The following is a 20,704-nucleotide window of genomic DNA, read 5'->3' as shown; positions in this document are numbered from 1 at the left end:
GGACCTTGTTTCGTGGGATATCCCCTGCAACGCGCAGTCGATATTGCGCGGATTCGATCCATTTTCGAATTTTCTAACGGCTTAAGAAGCATCTGTGACTTGCCTGGTTCTTAAACTTCTTGCCGTTATATGCTCTTTGCTCCCTGTCTTTGAAGATATTACGGTACCAGAGAGAGAGAGAGAGAGAGAGAGAGAGAGAGAGAAAGAACAAAGAGCCACCAATTAGCATATGAAAAAACCTCTAACTTTGCTGCGCAATATTCAGTGATCACTCACAGTAATATTGCCAAAACATTGCAGCAACAGAACTTTTCAAAGTTTTGAATATTTCTGTTACATTGCGCGAACATTGCAAAGTTTTCAGGCGAATGCGCAATAGTTCTGCAATGTTGCAGTATAAAAATATCATAGCAATTTACACACAATATTCCGCGCTTTGTGGAAAATTTCATGTGCAATTATGCTCTCAGTAATCACGCAACGAACTACGTAAATCGATGACACCAACTGTGCGAGATTTGCAAGAGAATTTCGGGTTCCAAAAACTCCAAATACCTTGAAGTATTTTAAAAAACAGCTCAGCACTTGGACTTGAAAGCAATATAACCTTCAGGAACTTTTCCTTTACACTTGAACAATTCAATTCGCTTCCACCCGCGCATATATTGTTTTACTTATTCGAACAGGGTGACAAAGCGTCGCCGGATATATTGGATATTGTCGGAAAGTCCGAGTCGAATAGTTGCCAAAAATGCGGGAAGATGCGCCGACACATCCCTGGATAGCCAAACTGGGTTAATAACGTGATATTAAAGCCCCGGGTGGTCTCAGATCCCAGGGGTCCTCGTCCAGCTTCTACTGGTCAGTGCGACCCAGAGTTAGATTGTCCGCTGATCCGTGCTGCCCGGTGTTTCATTATCAGCCCTAACCGTTATTCCTCGAACAACCGCGACGCCCGGCCACACACTCGTTATTATGCCCTAATCCCAGTGTTTTACATGTTATGAGGACGCCCAGAATGGCTCGTAACCTTCGGACTTCAATCTTGCGTTATTGCTCCGGTCACACACGCCCAATTTCTACCCCGTAACATCCGACTGATTTTACATAAATTTCATTTCATTTCATAGGCTGCACCTGTTATCAAGACTCGCTGATTTACTTACTTACAGGAAATACTAGATTCCGCAACTAGTGCGCACACGTGTTGCGCGTAGTATTTCTCGCAACCGAATGCGCTAAATTCGATTTCTCATACTCCAACGAGTGCGCAAAATAGAATATTCCCACACTACTGCGTTTGGGTACGTAAAATCGAATTTTGCACACTCTGTTGGGAAATTTTTTTTTTTCATTCGGATAGCGTGAAACATGTGACAAGAGTCAATCAGTATTGGGTAACCCACAATCTAATTTGATATCATACCGTTGAACCTGGAATTCCACAATATAATTATGATTTCAAAAACCCTACCCAACGTGACAATATTCCGTTTGATCTTTCATTCGAGACACTGGAAAGAACAAAAGGAGAAAAAATAAAAAAAAACCAGGTCGACTAAGGCTTTGGAAGCAGGCACTACATTCCACCTACTATACATATTTGAGTAATATAATTGATTCGCGCCCCTCGAGGTTCGTCGGCTAGCCGCGGTGGTCCAGGGCGGCTGCGGGTCGCGTGACGCGTGACGCGTGCAGTTGTGACGTGAACCCCGCCCACGCACGCTCCGCACGCATGCACGCAGGTCGCACGCCAACGCACTATTAACGATATTAACACGCGTTTAAGACCGAGTTGCGAGTTACCCATGAGAATCCCGTGTCTCGATACATGCGTACGAATTGGATTCTGAATTATTGAATTAGCAGTTTCTTCTTTTTTTTTTTTTGTTGCTCATTCGATATTTCTTTTCGACTATGATGTCTCTACTGTGAATCTCACGCAGTACGCTGCAAAAATTTGAAGATACCTATGTATTGCAATTGAATTTGCAATGTTTCAGGAATATTATGCAATGTGTTCGAAATGTTTGAAAAATTGCCAGCGTTACGTTCCCACAATATTTCTGCAAGGTTGTAGAAATTTTGCACAATGTAACTAAAAGATTATAATTATATTGCGCGATGCTTTCGAAATATTTTAAATATATCAGAACATGCGATGTAATTGAGAAATTACAACAGTATTGCACAATCTATTTCAATTATTTTAAACCTTTCAAAATTACATTTCTGCAATGTTTTTGCAATATTGCGAAAGCATTATCGTGCAATGTGGCTAAAACGTTGTACAAGTATCGCGAAACATAATTAAAAGTATGTAAAAATATAGCGCACTCTATTTCAAATATATCAAACCTTTTAAAATCACGTCGCTAGAATGTTTCGACGATAAAATTTTTGCAGGCATGTCATGAAATATATGCGGAATTCCATGCAAACTCACCAAACGTCTAACCCTCAGAATTTTTAATTTCGTTAAAAAAAATTCTCCAATTGTACTAACTCTGAAACAGCACCCTGAATTTTTTTAGATTTCTTATTCAACTGGTTAATTATTTATAAATATTGAAAGCAATTTTGAAACGGGAGTTTTTAAAAATGTGTAAAAAGTTCGTAATGAAACCAGTCCAGAAATGTTCTAATTGAAAAACAGAAGTTTTGACAATTTTTTGGTCATTCACAGACCGTTTAAACAATGTTTCAGTTCATCAAAAAAATTTTAAAAAAGTCCTGAAAGAAAATAGAAAAAAATCAGTCCATCATATGCCCGGTCTTGAAAAGTTTGGAAAAGAAAATACAGTTTTTCAATACTTATAAGTAATTAATCAGTTGTATAAAAAAATCTAAAAAAAAATCAGGGCACAGTTTCAAAATTAAGAGAATCGCAGAAATTTTTTTTAACCAAATCAAAAACGTTGAGGTTCAGACGTCTGTTGGATTTGCATGTCATTTTCCATGTGTGGAAAGCCCTTTCACCAATTATTATAAGCCGTTTGAGGCAAGACCGAGAATCTCTTATAAAATCCGCTATCCCAGTGAAGGCAATAAATCTCAGAGCCTAGACTCTCGCGGCGAAGGTTGGTGCAGAGCGTTAGCGATTCGAGGGTGGGCGCGCCCTCGCATAAGCTGGTTGTATTGTAGCTATTACCAAGCCATGCATCATTGGTAACAACCGCACGATTTCTGCTCCCGGCGCCTGTGCTACAGCTCGACAGCGGCGCTGCAGAGAAGCCGAGGAGATGCTGCATGGCCACGCAATGACCAGGGTGCAGAGCGCAAAAGGTTACAGGGGGTTGCGCCTGGGAAACGGAGCACCTGATGATGGCGTGCTACGGGCCAACCATCTAGGACCACCCAGGTGCGGACGAGACGAACCAGATCCCATCCCTACGGTATTAGCATCGTTTCGAACATTAGCCGAATGCGTTGACGCACGGTGAAACTGGGGAGCTTCTAGGTACCGAGTATTACTCATCGGACGATTTGTCCGCGTTAATCACCCTTCGGAGGGTCTAAGACACGCGGAAACGCGTGCAGCAGCAGTTTGCCGCATCACAATTTTCTATAACCATCGAAAGCCAAGATCAGTGCAGTCATTTGTCGCCTCACGCAAACGATAAATCAATCCAAAGATCAATTTTTAACATTTAAATTACAACGATTATAACGTAAATGACTATCGCTATTTCGGTTTCAGGTATGACAACTCGGAAGGCAGCAGACGCTAGAATATAGACAGAAGCAACATTATATAGTTTATATTTTTCTGCATTCGTTCCACGCAATTTTTAATCAGCGTTATCGGTTTCTTTGCGTTCAAAAGCGCAGTTCGAGCGTAATGTTTTTTTTTCAGTAACTAATTTTCCCCTTGCCATAACTCGGTCAGAAAGGTTTCAAACAATAATTGGAAAATGAAAATTTATCGAAAATCTTGGTTATCGTCCGAGGGGCGATGTCACAAATTCAAAAACACACAAGGTTTAAAAAAAAATTAGTCATTTAATTTCGCTGAACATCGATCGAATGCGGGGATAGATCATTAGGACGACATATACTACTTTAAACAACAGTGGATCGTTACATAAATCACAGTTCCATATTCTGTAATTGATAACGAAAAAATAATACTGCACTGACGGAACCGCGTTCGAGCTGCGAGTCCTGAACACCATTCGCTGAACGAAAAAGTAGATGGGTATACAGTATACGAGACAATAAACGCCCCAGTCTGTTACATTAATTCGTAATAATTCATGGAGAACGCACCCCTGTTTTTACCCCGCGAACACACCTTGCCACCCTATCCAACAAATACTGCAGTTCGTGACCGGCGCAGATTGTTGTTTTAATCAAATTAACGACTGCACGCGGTCGTCAAGGTTTATTTATGGGGATTAGACAAATTTTGAAACACGAATTTTAGGGTATTCTCGAGAAATTTTCCGCAGTCATTTGTCAATTTCGAGCAATTCACACCGCACCAGAATTTTCAAACTTTAGTCTTAATATAGCGGCATTCGAACGCGGTTACATTTAACGAATCAAATACTCAGTTGAGAAACCTTCAAAAAATTTATCAATACATTTGATCTATGTATTGATCGTCGCACATGAAGCTCTTGTATGAAACTGCACGGCACGTCAAGCTGAAGTGCATCTAGAAACAGCGAGCGCCAACATCGCCACTGCACGATACACGAGATATGAATTTCCAGATGCGGAAAGACAAGTAGGACGGGAATTCCAGGCAGGTGACATGCTCGGTGATGTATGGTATCTTTTCACGCCATCGTACTATCAGTTACAAATTATATATACCTACAACGGTCGATTCAATATTAGCTTTACTTATAGACGTCAAGAATATGTCGAGCCTTCGAAAGAGGGAACAACTCGTCTCATATACGTATCAATAAAATACAAAAGCGAGCATATTTGAACTGAGAGTAAAGGAAATTTCTGTTGAAAGATAGTCAACGCCCATCTACAACCCCTTTGTAAAGTTAATTTTCCATTCTTGATATTTTCAACTCTGCGATATTTCGTGCAATGCACCCCAAGATTTTTTCAAAAAATTTCACCGAGATTCAAAAATTCTCTATGAACAGTGCCCCAATTCACAGAATATTTTGAAGATTAACGGTTTGAAATGAAATTGAAAATAAATTCGTCGTCAGAAATTTTCGAATGAAAAATAATTTTCTCTGTTTATTTGATAATTATTTCAAATTATGCTTTGGAAAATACATAATATCGCTGAAATTCTTCACGAATCCCAAACCTATTCTGATTTCCGCAAAAATTTTCGGTAAAATTCTGTGACCGTGATTGAAAAATTTTTTGTATTTGTACAAGTGACAGGATTTTTTCCGAGTTCTTCGAAAAATTTCACATATTACTCGATGAGTTTTAACGGGATTCGTTAAAAGAAAATGTCCAGCATGCGGGGCGAAGAACGGAAAGCAGCACCCACCACTGGCTGCAGCCTCCTGAGGAGGACGTCGGGTGGCGTCGAGTCGGGCGCTATAGTAACAACACGAGGGAAACATAGGGAAATCAATATGGCTTCCGTGCCCGTGAGCCTGCCGGACGGGCGAGCCCATTATGAGGGGGTGTTACTCCGGGCCAATCCCCGACCATCCTCCTCGCGGGGTGAAAAAGGGGCGCATGTGCGTTGCCAGGGCAGCCGGATGGGTCGTCGCGGACGTCCCGGTGGCCACGGCGAGGTCGCTGACGTCCTCCGCGGATCCCTTCCTCGTCGGTCAGAATCGAATCGACGCGCGACTGCTCGCGGGTCACCTGGCATCGCCGAAATTCCGTCACCACATGTTCTAACCATCTCTAACTTGACCCCGAGATGTAAAAATATTTAAAAATAAAAAAAAAATATTTAGTGTAAGCCCTATCCATTTTTTTTTTCTATGAAAAAAGATTTGAGAAAAAAGTAAAGCAGATAAAGTAGGAAAAAAATTGATATTGAATAATTTGGGCGTTTTTAACAAGAAAAAATGTAACTGTTCACGTCTCAGAAGGAAAAGATTTATCATTCGTAATATATTGAAGACGCAATCGAAACACTTTGCAAATTGAAGGAACGTGATCGGTCATGTTAGATCAAGGCTGCAAATTGATGACGTTCAATAAGAAATATGCATTTCGTATTCCGAATACGATTGTTTCATTTTTAAGTTTTCAAGATAAAAATAATGATGTTACTTTTCGTTTTTTTATCAGATGGACGTGACAGACGAATAAAAAAAGGACCTGAATATTACATCAGTGTGGAGTTGTACACGCGAAGTTGTTCGTTAAGATGTTTTAGAATAAATATGTAACTCTCTGCATCAATATATAGTTATAATAGTTAAATTATTCTAAATGCCAAGCAGGGAATAATACTTCGAAAAAATCTGCACATTGAAAAATACAGGTATTGCTAAAATAAGAATTGATAAAGTGGGCTATTGAGGCATCACATTATTTACCGATTGGATGTTCAAACATGCCGAAAATGCTCAAATTTCGTGAGCAAATGTATGAAAATCCGGATGGGTTGGATTTTAAAAGTTCAACGCGGGTTCATTTCCATCCTGGATTATTCTGACGCAATTCTCGAACACCTTCAAAGATTTTATGCAAAGAATTTTCAAACACATTGGATTACTCGGGATTCACGAAACTTTTAAGGAAATAGTAACTTTTTTCGTAATTCAGAACTTATCCTAAAATATCTCTCGAGTATTTTGAACATCCCCCGGCATTGTGGTTTGGCCTCGAATTTTCATTCCTTAATTGGGAATCTGAAAATATTTAAGAACTTTCTGTGAAATCTTTGTCATTCTCGCTAGTTTTCGGCTTCAATTTTAGACCCTAAAACTAATTGATATTGAACTAAATCTTTGTAAACTACTTTGGATATAAACGGCAGGTATAGCAATTACTGTAGTGGAATTAATGTAGCAATTAAACGCCTGAGATTGACAATTATTCACTGAAAATCAATTAATCTCGGTGCTTCAAAGTTAACTTGGGGTGAAAATTAATAATTGAAATAAATTTCACCCATTAATTTCATTTTGAACTGCACGCATTACAAGGACTGAATATTGGCTATTTTCAATTTTATACACAAAAGTACAGAGAATTGCACAAGTATATTTTATAATTATATGATCCCAACGAATATCGAGCTACATCGAGCTAACAACGCTGCAGTTTCGGAATCTTAGGATATAGAAACATGAAAAATTCTGTTCAAATACAAAAATTAGGGTGGTCATAGTCACTGCTACGGTATCGTTAGAAAGTACCGCATACGACGATGGCTTCCAGGTTTGTGAGAACTCGCTGACTGTGATATCGTGCTCGGGGAGCTACGGTCAACAAGCACTCGAGCGGGAGTGTCGCATACGAATACGTCGTTGGTGGTTTTGAATCCCATAGATTGAATCACGACCGCTCTCCTATGGCAAATCTTCATATAATGCGGTTGTTTTGGCAAGATTTAATTCGGCAGCTGTGGTGCGATGATAGTGTGATGAGGGAAGAGAGGGCCCTTTTTTTGTTGTTCGAACACCTTGTGTCTGCGCCCCAATGCGCTGGTGTGCTAACGCATTGGGAGGCGTGGCGGGGGCCCCTCTTACGCATTGGTATCAGCGCTTCATTGGGAAAATCCTGCTCAATAAAGTCCGGCGGACTTTTGGAAGAGCAGATTTGAGAGAAGTTGTGTCAACCCTAGAGATCCGATATCACAGCGTATAGTGTAGTTATTACCTTACAGAATAATTATTATAAATAAATAGACGTATAAACTGCTAAGTGTGACTCATGTATAAAACCGTATTCCTCGCCCTCGCAAATTCCTTGCACATTTCTCTGTCCCAACATATTAATTCGTCGCAGAGCTACACACGTTGTTGGCCGCCACAGACGTATACGGTTTTTCAACCGAGAAGTTTCGGACCACCCCGTCATATCGGCAGAGATTCGATCGTTATATAGAAATCAGTATTTGATACCAGCACTAGTGAGAGAAGTTTCCAACTTTCTCCCAAATCAAAGCCGCGCGGCGGCGGCCCGTGAAAACACGAGCTCGACGAGCAATTGGACCGTGGTTGATACGATTCTCTCAACGCCGTAGATAATACCTGCAGAGCACGAAGGTTGCGCATCAGTCGGTAACAGACGTCGGTAATGGCGTCGAGTAACCGAATCACCAGTGTCGGTAGAATAGTTTTTGCTGGTAGATTGATAAAGAAGAAGGCTTTGCGGCTTTCGCCGGTAAGTGGAACTGAGAATATCGTCGAGAAAAGAGCGAACAATTTTTCTATTAGTTCGACGCGCGATATTTTATATGGCGATATGCCTGTGCAAAAACACGGCAAATGAAATGGAATGAAGCGTAGTTTTAAACTTGAATCTAGAGATATAAGAGCTTCTTCCGGTCTGGTGCCTTGTCGACGGCCGTTCTCAAAACGTGATTTCTTTCGGTCTTACACATCGCGTTGTTATCACAAAATTGTTCTTTACTAAAATGTATCTTTTTTCGATGAGTAGCGGCGACTTCGGTATTGAAATTTATATAATACCGCTGATCCAATATAAAAATCGCTATCGTAATCATGTAGTATTACTATTTTCGTGGACTGCTCAGTTTTATCTATGTAATAATAGATAAAATGCGTGAGAAAAGTTTTGTTAATTAATTTTTGTTTTGATGATTCTTTAAACTCTATACAAATATTTTCTCTTTTTCCTAATGCTTTGATTGCCAATCTATCGATTCTGAACTGGCAGAATTCAGTTTCGAGCATAGACGAAGATGAAAATCGAATGATATGAGCCGGCGATTTTAGTCAAAAGGTCAGCTGACGCGGGGGCGACAGGTGTCTTCGATAATATTGGTCATACAGTATTACAAAGCCACAGTATAATAGGCGACCAGTGAACGACGCGAAACGTAAACAAGATCATCTGAGAATTCGCGGCGCCGCAATAAAGACACTCATTGAAATTCACAGAGAAATAAGTGAGTAGATTAGAAAATAATGAAACGAACAGAATTTAAAAACTTACTCGCAATCTGTACGTGATTAACAAGTTTCAAGCCGGCAATTGCTACCATTTTTGTTTTGATTTTCGAATTCTGTAAAGCATTGTCACAGCTGGAAAAGCATCAATTGAAACTCGACGGTAGTGTTGTGAATAAATGATTTTACCAAAGTCTATTAGTTTGGCCTCATCCCATTAACGATATCGAATAATTTAGATTTGAATCTATCTGGACGTATATTTTTAATACAGGTAGCATAATCTACGGATGGATAATGTACTGTAAAATAAATTTCTTGATAACGAAAGCCACGTCCCAGGCTTAAGCCAAGGCCAACGATCATTGCTGTGTGAATGTCTAAAACAACGTCAACGATGCTTACAATGAATATGGCAATTGAAACCTCAGAAATTGTGTATTTAAATTATTCTATAATTTGATTGTAGCTTGATTTTTGTAAAGTGGTCGCGTCTGTTAAATTAATAGGATGTACAGGTACTGTGCACAGTATAAAACAGAAGTGAATGATCTAAGGAAGTTCTAGAAATAAAGATAAACGGGAAAATAAATTGCTCTGTTAAAATAATGTGAAAAATTTCATCCACGGAAGGTTAACGCCTGATCGTGATACGATATCGGCGAGATTACGAGCTACACCTCGTGCTTTTATCAGCGATGAATAAAATAATTCAATTCTTAGCCGGTGCAGAGCATAGACCTCGTGAAATTGCCGATGCTCGAAATTATTATTTATTCTGTCTATTTATTGTGATTTTTCTTTTCCCCTTTTTTTGTTGTGAAAGTTGAAACTCTACTTGATGTCATATAAGGTTTGCCGCGCAAGTTAATTCGGCGTTCAAAACAAAATAACAGTGAATAACACCATCTCGTTCCCGATGTATTATGTTGTCGTTATTCCTTGTTAAATTTCCTAACACTAGCTAATTTACATACACGACCATTACGGAATATACATACATCCAATGTAAACACCCTGCTTGAGCATGACAGTTATCTATTTCGTTTACATGCACGATAACGGGAATAAATGTACAAAATATGTGTTGTTTTGGAAAAAATTATATTATCATTTTTCATCACTTCTTGCACCACAATTATGCAATACTAAAATCAATCGATTCATCTGAAATTCTTGGACCCGATAGTTTCTAATCAAGATGAATACTGATGGAGAATTAAGCCATTCACTTTAAAATGCAAATATTGACTCAAAGTGCCTTTGTTTGAATAAAGACACAGTTTTTGGAAGGTTTTGACATGTTTTGGACATGTTTCAGAAATTGAGTTATTTTTTCTTCAAAATTAGCGTTTTTCTCACAGTGTCAGAATAATTCTGTAAAATAAATAACAAGAATTCGGTTCGTCGGAAAATTTTACCCCTATGCAGCATACACTGAGAGAAATTTTTAGTTCCGGTTACCGCTCAGTCCTTAACTATTTTCATTTTTTACCACAATCGAAAAGTATGGTTCTACGTAGAAAATGAAAATTACTATTCTTTCTCGTTACGATCGCTGTTACAATATTTTCTTGTAACTGTTGCGAAAATTTAATGCTCGTGCAACAATAAATTGACGTTAAAGCCTTATTTAACAAAAAAAAAGTACAGTAAACCGAACAAATTGATTTTGGGTCGTAATTACCAAAAAAAGATCGACAATAGCGCAAAATGTTAATCCCAACAATATTCAAACAGTTTTTTTAACGATACCTGTTTTACTGAATTTTTCTAGTAACTGTAACAAATGAAATTTTTCTCAATATGCCTCGAGAAAATCGTAAAAAACTTAAATCAAGGTTCTACGCTATTACGGTGTGCAATAAATCGAATGGTTTAAAACAAGCGAGACAAAAAAAAAAAACTTTTTTACTTTTCCCAGGAGAATTGGCAATGGCGCTGACGATAGCCTTGCCGCTCTCGGATTTGGAGCCGGATCATTTCTACGCCCTGGGTGTACGCCTCCTGTACGATCTAGGTGTCAGGGCGTTGGCGGGGGTGGCCCCGGCGCCAATATCACCGAGCAGCGGAAGCGAGAGCAGCGGCTTCAGCAGCGGCTTCAGCAGCTTAGCAACTTCAACAGGATTCTCAACTCCCGCCGAATCCAGACCAACCACTCCCGAGGACATTCAGGTCCGTATCCCCCCCCCCCCCCAAAGTTTGGAGAACATTCGTAATCGAATAATTTCTTACCGAGGAGTTGGTCATTCGCAAATTCGGTGACGCAACGATTTCTAAAAGGAATCGATTTCTTGTGATTTCGACTGCGAATTCCGTGATTTCCGAATCAATGAGATTACCAGCGATTTCGTGTGATATCCGCTGATTACAACGATTACGAGGGTGATTTCTCAGAAATCATTGACTTCTAGACTGTCAATAAGTGAACATTGATTAATTATCATAGATTAACAATAATTAAATTACGATTAGGGATACATGGGTATTCAATCAATAACATAGGTTACTAAAGAAATTGAAATAATTTCTTTATTCTCTTATAAACATTTTCATGAATACTTGAACGTTTTTCACTTATAAAAGAAGACGAGTGCTTGCTTGGTTGGAAAGTGGACGAGTGATTTCCGAAATCATATGATTTTTTTTTTTTGTCGATTCCCCATGATTTCCTACACATTTTCAGAAATTGCGAGGAAATCAGGAATCATGCGATTCGAGCGATTTCTAACAACTTCTAGCGATTCCCTGTCTGATTTTGGATGAAATGTTTCAATGATTCCTTACGTGACCAGCCCTTCGTTTCTTACAGTCGAATCAATATCCATTCCCACACTGTAGAATCGAATATCTTAACAATATTTCAACCGTTGAAACGTTAATGAAATTTTTTTTATTCACTTACTCAAGCCTTTCACCGAAATTTTGCACAGTATATCCGATACGAAAGATTTGAGAAATTGCGAAACTACTGAAAAATTAAAAAATTGCGCAACGCATCTGAAATATTATTTTATATCTTGACAATTTACGTTACTGCAATCTTTCCGCGATATTATGAGCTGTGTGGTTTAAACTTTTCCATCTTTTCTCGACAAGCAGGAATTAAACTTATACGTATAAAGGCTCAACTTCAGTTTTTCGTCTGCAGCCCCTGTTAAACCTCCTCCGCCCTCTCCAATGCCTCGTGGTTAGTCCACCGCCTACTACGATCGCCTACGGAAGCAGAGATTTGTTAGATTTGGCGGGAAACATCCGTGGCCCCGGGTGGCCTATACTACACCCGAATCTTCAACGGAATGACCACTCAATTTTCATGGCGAACAGTTCCTCGTACCATCGTCTAGGTGAACACGGCCTCATCGAAGATTATCCAACGGTAATGAGAATATACACTATACCATTTTTCACCACTTTTAGACTATGAATAAATTGTTTTTTGTCTTCAAGTGTTACTGCCAAATATGGCAATTTTACAGGAAAAAAACACGATTAGGGTACCGAAGTATAAAAATATGGTATTTTCAACAACATCGTTTACATCTTAATATATATTTTAATAATCGATCTGATTTGTTCGTATAAAAACTCCTCGAGCGTGCATCCGGTTCTAAATCGTTCAAAAAGAGAGACTCGATCGAATAAACGATTATTGTGTCTTCTTCCTGCATCCTTTGGTGGTCGGTATATTCACTTTTTCGAAACATTGTCAGTATCAACTCGACACAAATCGGCCTGCGTTTGTGCTTTCCGTTTTGAATTGAGGGTGGCAAAAATTGGCAAACAGGCTACGCAAGATATCATCCAGTACCTGAGACTCCAGGTGATTTTACAATAACGAGCAACAGGGAAGTGAACCGCTTTCTCTACAAGATTGTAGGGATACGTTATCGGCCGTTGTCCCAGAAAAAACTGTTTGCTGGGCATCCCGACGTTCGCGAACTTCGAAGACGAACTCGGCAAGCTTATATTCGTCAACTTTGCCGATCTGGTCCAGATTTTTGATAACCTCAGACCTTCCTGCGTGGGTGAATAAAGAAGAAATTCAACCGATCGAAATTTTTACAAAATTTTTCATCCTCTTCAACGTCAATTGGGCAAATGAAAACATTAAATTTTTCCTTTCACTCTACGATTTCACGGTAAGGATGATAAATTTACGGGACACGAGCTGACTAAAAAATTATTGTAATTTTCTGGATCGATACTTCAATAAACCGTGAATTTCTATAACTAAAACTGTTTTTTTGGCCAAGTGCTTTTAAGGTATAATGCTGACGCACAACAAGTACACAAATCAGCTCACTTTCGCCAAGTCGGAAAAATGGGGCATTTTTTGCTTCTTTGCCAAAGACGTCGCCTCACGCCCGACTGTTTTAAAAAAATTCTGGACGTCACTTTTGTACTGGGAAATCGTCGACATGATGTTAATCATTCACAATTGCGTACTATAATCGAAATTATTTAAGAAAATTCTAAAATCAATTCACGTATGCAATTATACCGATGACACTTCTTCTTCTTCTTCTTTTTCTGTTTCGTGAAGACAATTGCAAGTCTCGTACACTTTCATTCGTATTCCGTCGCCAGGCAACATTCGATCTGATCAAATTCGAAGCCGTACGACAAGAGAATTATTGGTGTTTGAAAGAATAATAAAAAAAAATTATTATTTTCATAAAAATTGAAACATTTTAACTTGCGAAAAAATAATCAGGCAAGTAAATGAAAGCTGCAAAGAATTTTTCAGAATTTTTTTGAAAAATATTTTATAACACTTCTCCACTAAAGTCACGTGAAACTGTTGATGCTGCAATGCAATTTTGAATAATCTTGTTGATTCAACGTTTGTTCCAGAGACAGTGTCAGGACTGCAGCTTCTGCGAGCCATCGCCAATTCTCTCGTTTTAACGTCGTCTACACAACAGGCGAACGACGTAACTAACTAACCTGTGATAAATTACGCGGCAGCCAGCAATAATAACGGAATTTCGATTAACGCGCTACGAAGTACAAATATATTAAGTATGATTAATAGTTTTATGATAGACCAAAGATTTTATTTATTAGCACTGCGCATGAGAGAATGAGTATAAGATGAAAAAACTGAATCGGTGACTTTATATATACAGTATACACGAACACGGTGTACGATTTAGCCGAAAATTACGTAGCGCTCTTGTATTGATGACTGAAAAGAATTTTTTTATATTCTTTACTGACGAAAAATAGTTCCTATGCTGGTTACGGGCTGCAACAATGTGCAATATTGACGTGTCTCGAAATCCATTATACATTATATATTATACTACTATATTATATTGTATTATATTATACTTGTTCAACGTTAAGACTCAAAAGAATATAATATCAGATGATCGCATTATTTTTATTACACGTATAAGAATACATTATAATCTCTAATACTTTTGTAATCTTCGGAGGAGTGCATTTTTGGTAGATTATACGTTACGGAGGAAAATAACTCTGCGCGCACTATCCGATTCATGATTTACTATAGAAATTGTACGTACCTACTTACATGCAAGTAACGCTGCATACATCTTTTCTTTACTTGTGTGAAATGTTTATCATAAGTAACAAGTGATGTACTGTCCAAATTATTGTATTATGTTACGCATGCCTCACCATTTTACAAATGATCAATCACAACGTACAACGTTGACCATTGTTCTTACTAAAATTAAGAACAATTTTATCTCGAGAAAAACACAAAACCGCAAAAAATTAAACGAGTGTATAGATGCAAGCAATCGTATTTAATATTAAATTTATTTATAATTCAATCAACTCAACGTGACAAAATAGAATTACCTACATGACAATTTGCGTAAAGTTTATCGCACTTGGATGCTTGCGAAGTTAGGCTAAAACGATTCACGCGTGATGAAAACTCGGTTGATGGCCGATTGCCGTTGTTGCGACAGGTATTCCGTGCCTTTTGCGTAAAATGATGTAGTTGAGAAGGATCGTCCAGAGACGGCTGACCGTTGCGAAGATAAATGTTCTCGAGAAATATGACCGTGGTTATTTTTAAAATGAAACTACCATTTAAACCATCTAAAGCGGCACGGGAGGCATTTACAATCGGGCAACAATAGTGATAAAGGTTTTATTCTCTCTAACAATGGACGGCCATTGTTGCGAATAATGGCAAAGACAAAAGACCGCCGACCCACCTACACGCCACCCCCGCGCATCCACCGACCACCAGTACCGTGCTCTCACCGAATCACGTGACCGCCAATACCGCGCTTTTAAAATATCATCGTACCCACCGTTTCGTCCCAGCCGCGTGAGTTGTTCTACATTCCAAAAATAACCCGGCGAAAAAGGATTCCTGCAACCACTTTCGAACGAGTATTTCAAAAATTCAGACGAATTTCTCACGAACTCTGATTTTATTTTAATTATGTGTAATATATAGATTTGTTTCCAATCGATGTATCCAAATACAAATAAAAATTTCTGCCAAATCATTCGAAATAGTTTATAAGTATAACGATAAACGCATTTTCAAGATTTTCGATCAAGTTCGGAAATATTGAAAAAAGTTACTAATTTCCTGAAATTCAATTAGACCTCTGAAGATATTTGTATTACGTGAGAAGCTTCTACGTTAAATGTGAAGTAATCAGAGCTATCAGAAGTGTTCGAAACGTGACTAAAAAACAGTTAGATGTAACAGAAATCATTCGAAATAGATTATAGACGATGAATACATTTTCAAGATTTTCGATAAAGTTCCAAAGTATTGAAAAAAGTTACTAATATCCTGAAATTCAATCAGACCTCTGAAGATATTCGTATTACGTGAGAATATTCTACGTTAAATGTCAAGTAATCAGAGCTGTCAGAAGTGTTCGAAACGTGACGAAAAAACAGTCAGGGGTAGGTACTTTGACACTTATTCCGGGGAATCGTTCGAAACTTCCGCGGAGCAAAGATGTCGTCACTACAGGTAGTAGTCCGGTTATCTTCACGCTTCTTGATTGTTATGTGCGTGAAATGTGCTTGGCTATTCGGATATTGATGTTATTGTTAAGGGAACAATCGCTCCGTCAATAGGCCGCCACGACACAATGAACGTCCGTCTAGAGATATATTCCGACCCTGCTGCAATTCGAGGTGCTCAACCGTCAACGCTGCAGTTCAATAGGTACTCATTGTGAGAGAGTTTCCTAATACTTCCTTAATCATCAATAGAGCAATAAGATAGATCAGACAGAGACATGTTCATTTATACCATAAAATTGAGGTTAGGGATCACTTCTTAACCACAGGAAGAAGGAAAATTCTATGCAAATTCTGTGGCTTAACTGTTACGTCGATACACGAGAAACATTGTAGAAATGGAAGGAAACACCTGACGTAAAATAACGTTGTTAATTAGATGTCAAGCAGCCGATGTTACCAGCTATATGACGCCAGATGGCAAATCAACGATTTTCGAATCTTAATGGTAATTCACGAAACGAGCTTGACGAATTGAAAAAAGTACGTATTTCAATAGTTTCAAATTTTGTACCGTCGGCATTAACTTGTTGCACAATAGCTGCAGTCAGTCTTCCGATTTTTCGCAGGAAATTGAAATCAAGACTTTAAAAGTCTTGGGATAAATTACGCTTTTACAGCTCATCAAACAACTTCAAGAATTCTTCTACGATGAAATTTCACCTCGGATACATTTCGTACCTTCGAAAAAAAATCTCAATAATCGAATTACCTAGAATAATTTTTCAATTATATCAAGCGAACGAAAAAAGCTCTCACTCGAGACTTGGGCTAATTTTCACGAAGATTTCGTAGCAAATGAGTCGAAAGAACCGGAGGCATCACTGACTGCGGCAAAAGTTTTATTATTGCAGTCGTTGTTGTTATTATTATCATTATTATTATTATCGTTATCGTTCCGTCTCCCTGAATACCCGTGTAAATACGAGCTTTCCGCTCGCGACACGTTGCCCAGATGTGACTAGCTCTACGGACACGGGTGTAGGTTCGTGTGTGCTCATCGCATGTGCATGAATGACGGCATTATGCGATCCATTCATCGGCTCACCGGGTGTTGGCAGGACGGGTGTGATCATATTTGGATTTTGAGACACGAACATCAATATGTTAAACTCTCTGGACGAGCGGGGTCTTTTTTTTTCAAATTAAAACTCTGCCCAAAGGGAGTGAAATAAAAAATGAGAAGAAACTCTGGAACCAGCCGAATATGAGGGCCGGAATACCGCCGGAGGAATATCAAAAATCGCAAAAAATCATTCGAGTTTAACATCACTATTGTACCTGCCTGCCTTTTGTCTCTGCCTCATTGTTGTCAGTGCACGCTATCAAAGCCCCCACCTGCACCCGAGGCTCCGCTATTTGAGCGTCAAAATCCGGGGCCGTCCCTCAAAATCGACAGCGTTACGGTATCTGAAGTACAATTATCCGAAAATTATTCGTTCAAATCGCCGAACAAGTTGATTTGTAAGGTGAATACAAAAACTTACCTACGAACGTAGTAATCACGAGTAATCGAATTGCTAATTTCTGACAATTTTCCATACCTACACTATAGAAGGTATTTCTAGCCGCAAATTATTTTCCCACCTGTTATTCTCCGTTTTTTTTTTCAATCTTATTCGCGATTGGATGGGACAAGATTTTCGCGGTGATACTGGCATCGCGGGGAAGGTAAGGGGTGAGAGAAAGAGAGAGAGAGAGAGAGAGAGAGAGAAGTTGGATGGGGGCGCATAGAGCAGCTGAATAGGAAGCGACACAATGGACCAGGGTGGCTGTGGAGGAGTATTATCAAATGGGTTCCTCATTCACATACTGGTCCCGGTGCTACCTGTGTCTGTCTGTAGCGGTGTCTGTCTGTTATACTTATTCATGCCACCCATTGTGTCTCCACTGTTGAGTTGAGTCGAGTTCAGTTCAGTTGAGAACGCGATGGAACGTGGCACAATGCAGGAGCCGGAGGAATATGGGGCCGGTGCTTTCCTCGCTATGAATTCATGGGGCAGGGCAGACAGGCAGGTACATAGGCTTGCATGTGTGCGTACGTTAAAAAGAAAATTGTATCGTCAAATTTTATCCGAAAAGGACGAGACGACACGGGGTCTGAAGGGAATTGCGCATGCGGCACGCGTCGTCCTGCAAGGACCAACCCTCGCACACTTGCCTCTCACCGCCTTCTTCTTCTCCTCGGCCGGCATGACAAAATTTTGTCACACTTGCGCAGAAAATCCTCAGTGTACCTACCGTCGTACAGTAATTCGTTCGCCCGTCTCTGCAGGTCATCTGCGACATCAGCGGGAAGAGAAGATGAGCACAAGACGTTACCCATACAAAACTCGACGCGCCTCCTCTCAATACTTCATTCAGCCGAAGAATACCGGCTCGTTCTCTCGCGCTCGCTATTTTCCTCACAGAATGCAAAGTTTCAAAAGGGAATTAAGGATTCAAAGGCATCTTTGCAACCTTCCGAGTATACGTGTACTGAAAAAGAAAAAAAAAGTAAAAAAAAACAAAAAAAAAAACGTACGTCGTATGCATGCGAGTGTATATTTCGACTCGTATCTTTTTTTTTTTTTCTTCTTCAGCTCGTCCAGTCGTACATTGAGAATTATTCGCGCGGTGCCGTCGGCTAAACCGAAATCAAATTCATACCGTCCATTTCGACGTTCATTTTCAATATTTGCACCATCTGATTACATTATGCAATTCGAAACCGTGAAACAGTTTATTTCCCACAATTGAATAGCGAGCCCCTCGTTCCCGAACCGCGTGACCAGCCGGGAATTTTTATATTACAATCGAACAATTGATCCCCCGCCTTTTCCTATTTCGTTGAGTTTTCATGAGACTTTGGCACGAAATACTGCGTACAGCGTTGATATATATGCACCCTCCTTGGATACCCTGCTTATTTTTACGAGACGACTTTTTTTGCCAGACAAATTCAAGTGACAATTTTTCGTTTGCCCGAACAGACGCTCCTACCCTCGTCCTGCACATTAGCATAAAAATCCTGTCGGTCATAAAAAAAAAGACGCTAATATTACGTATATAGAGGAGCGACAGGGTTCAATTGTTATTCATATTTTATGGAGTTGCCTGCCACGTGTAAACTCCGCGCCCCCGTACCGTACCTATGTATACATACATATATTAGATGTATCCGGTCGTTTCCTTTATATCGCGATGCCTTCAAATATTCCGAATGTTTGCTAAATACAACGTCTCACGGTAGTTTATTGGCCAATTTTTATCCCCGCGTTTCCTAGTTTTTTCAGTTTTCTCATCTTTTTGCGTCCGCCTTATTGATAATCACCACAATTTCCTGTTTCCTGAAAATAATAAAATATAAATACACTATGGAAACTATCAGATCGGTTCTCATTAACCGTATACATTTCCACCCACGATAATATATATATATATGTAATCTGTATACCCATCTAACTAATCTTTTTTTTTTTTTTTAATAAACACGTGGTCCATGAAATAACCAATCTTGATTTACTTCTTTTTCCCGTTCAGTCGAGGATATAGGTATAGGTACTAGAATCAATTTGTTGATATAAAAAATGTGGTTTTTTCCCACCCTGATCGTGACGTTATATATTTTCCGGGCCACGGGGCAAAATGGGGCCCTAAAGAAAATCGAGGTCCTACCCCCAAAAAAGAGAAAAAAAACCGATAATTTCGTGGCTGATTGGCATTGAGTTTATTACTATCCAAACGACTCGTTGTAATCTTAATTATTTATATCCAAATACTTCTATCACTGCTTATGCGTACCTACATTAATTTACCGAAGAGTTTCCAAAAGGTTTTTCAGTCCAAGATGTACACTTTGTTCGTAATTTTATTACGAGATAATAGCCAGTTGAGTGTTTATAAAAGTCATACATTTACAAGCTACTGTGATTCTTCCGAGAAATAAATGATTAAAAGTTATAAACAACATCTCAGAAAAGATTTTTCAACCCGAATCGTTTTAGAACGTTGAAACCTGGTATATTCATTCAATTTCACTCTGCGACAAGTCATATTATCTAAAAGGCAATTCTCTACAATCTCACCACCGTCGTTTATTATTTTATCAAGTTGGTATCGTTGTATATTCAATATTTCAAGATTTCACTGGTAGTGATGCTAAACAGAGATTAGCAGTATTGAATTGACTGGGGACAAAAAAAATAACAATATATTTCGGTAAATTTAAAAGGAAAAGTTTTCCATACGAAATGAACCATCGTGAACCGAACTTGAAAGAGTTTGCTAAATTTTTCACATTTTGAATGCAATACGAAATAAAAAATCCTTATCAAAAAGCTGTTTCATAATTTTAGATTCTTTTTTTTTTTTTATTTCATTAATTCGATAAAAACTCGTCGTGCGACCATCTCGTAATGAAATTATCAAAATAGGTATTGATTTTCGACTGTACGGTTTCCTTGAATAAAGAAATACGTCAAAACGCGAAAAATGAACTTGATTTTGTCAGTAAAGTGAAATGCGGGCGAGCAGTGAGCGGCAAAGAGGAGGAAAAGGATGAAACGGGGGGGCAGGAAGGGGAGAGGATTATCCATTCGAAACTAAAACTTGGATCGCGTACAATGGTTGATATAGCTGCCGTCATATCTCCGGTA

The 20,704-nt window shown here is 39.0% G+C and overlaps 2 protein-coding genes across 9 annotated transcripts in view; one reads left to right on the top strand and one right to left on the bottom strand.

The window, feature by feature from the left end:
• The window catches only part of LOC107222045 (transcription factor Sox-2), a 314,756-nt gene that overhangs the window by 273,618 nt on the left and 20,434 nt on the right, over positions 1–20,704 (bottom strand). The gene's annotated exons all lie outside the window — the stretch shown is intronic.
• LOC107222785 lies at positions 8,911–14,494 on the top strand. The gene is made up of 4 exons (XM_015662328.2): positions 8,911–9,031; positions 10,957–11,207; positions 12,184–12,411; positions 13,890–14,494. Exons 2-4 carry the CDS (start codon positions 10,968–10,970, stop codon positions 13,941–13,943), a joined length of 522 nt encoding a protein of 173 aa, XP_015517814.1. The 5' UTR covers positions 8,911–9,031; positions 10,957–10,967; the 3' UTR covers positions 13,944–14,494.

This window comes from Neodiprion lecontei, chromosome 2, assembly GCF_021901455.1.
Source record: "Neodiprion lecontei isolate iyNeoLeco1 chromosome 2, iyNeoLeco1.1, whole genome shotgun sequence".
Lineage (NCBI taxonomy): Eukaryota > Metazoa > Arthropoda > Insecta > Hymenoptera > Diprionidae > Neodiprion > Neodiprion lecontei.
Note: the sequence above shows the minus strand (reverse complement) of the source record. Positions and strands in the feature narration are given on the sequence as shown.

What these genes read in the sequence shown, in the direction of transcription:
- LOC107222785 (XM_015662328.2), top strand. Translation starts at nt 10,968, where the DNA reads ATGGCGCTGACGATAGCCTTGCCGCTCTCGGATTTGGAGCCGGATCAT. An exon ending in CCACTCCCGAGGACATTCAG is followed by an intron (nt 11,208 to 12,183) that starts GTCCGTATCCCC and finishes TTTCGTCTGCAG; the next exon opens with CCCCTGTTAAACCTCCTCCG. An exon ending in TCATCGAAGATTATCCAACG is followed by an intron (nt 12,412 to 13,889) that starts GTAATGAGAATA and finishes CGTTTGTTCCAG; the next exon opens with AGACAGTGTCAGGACTGCAG.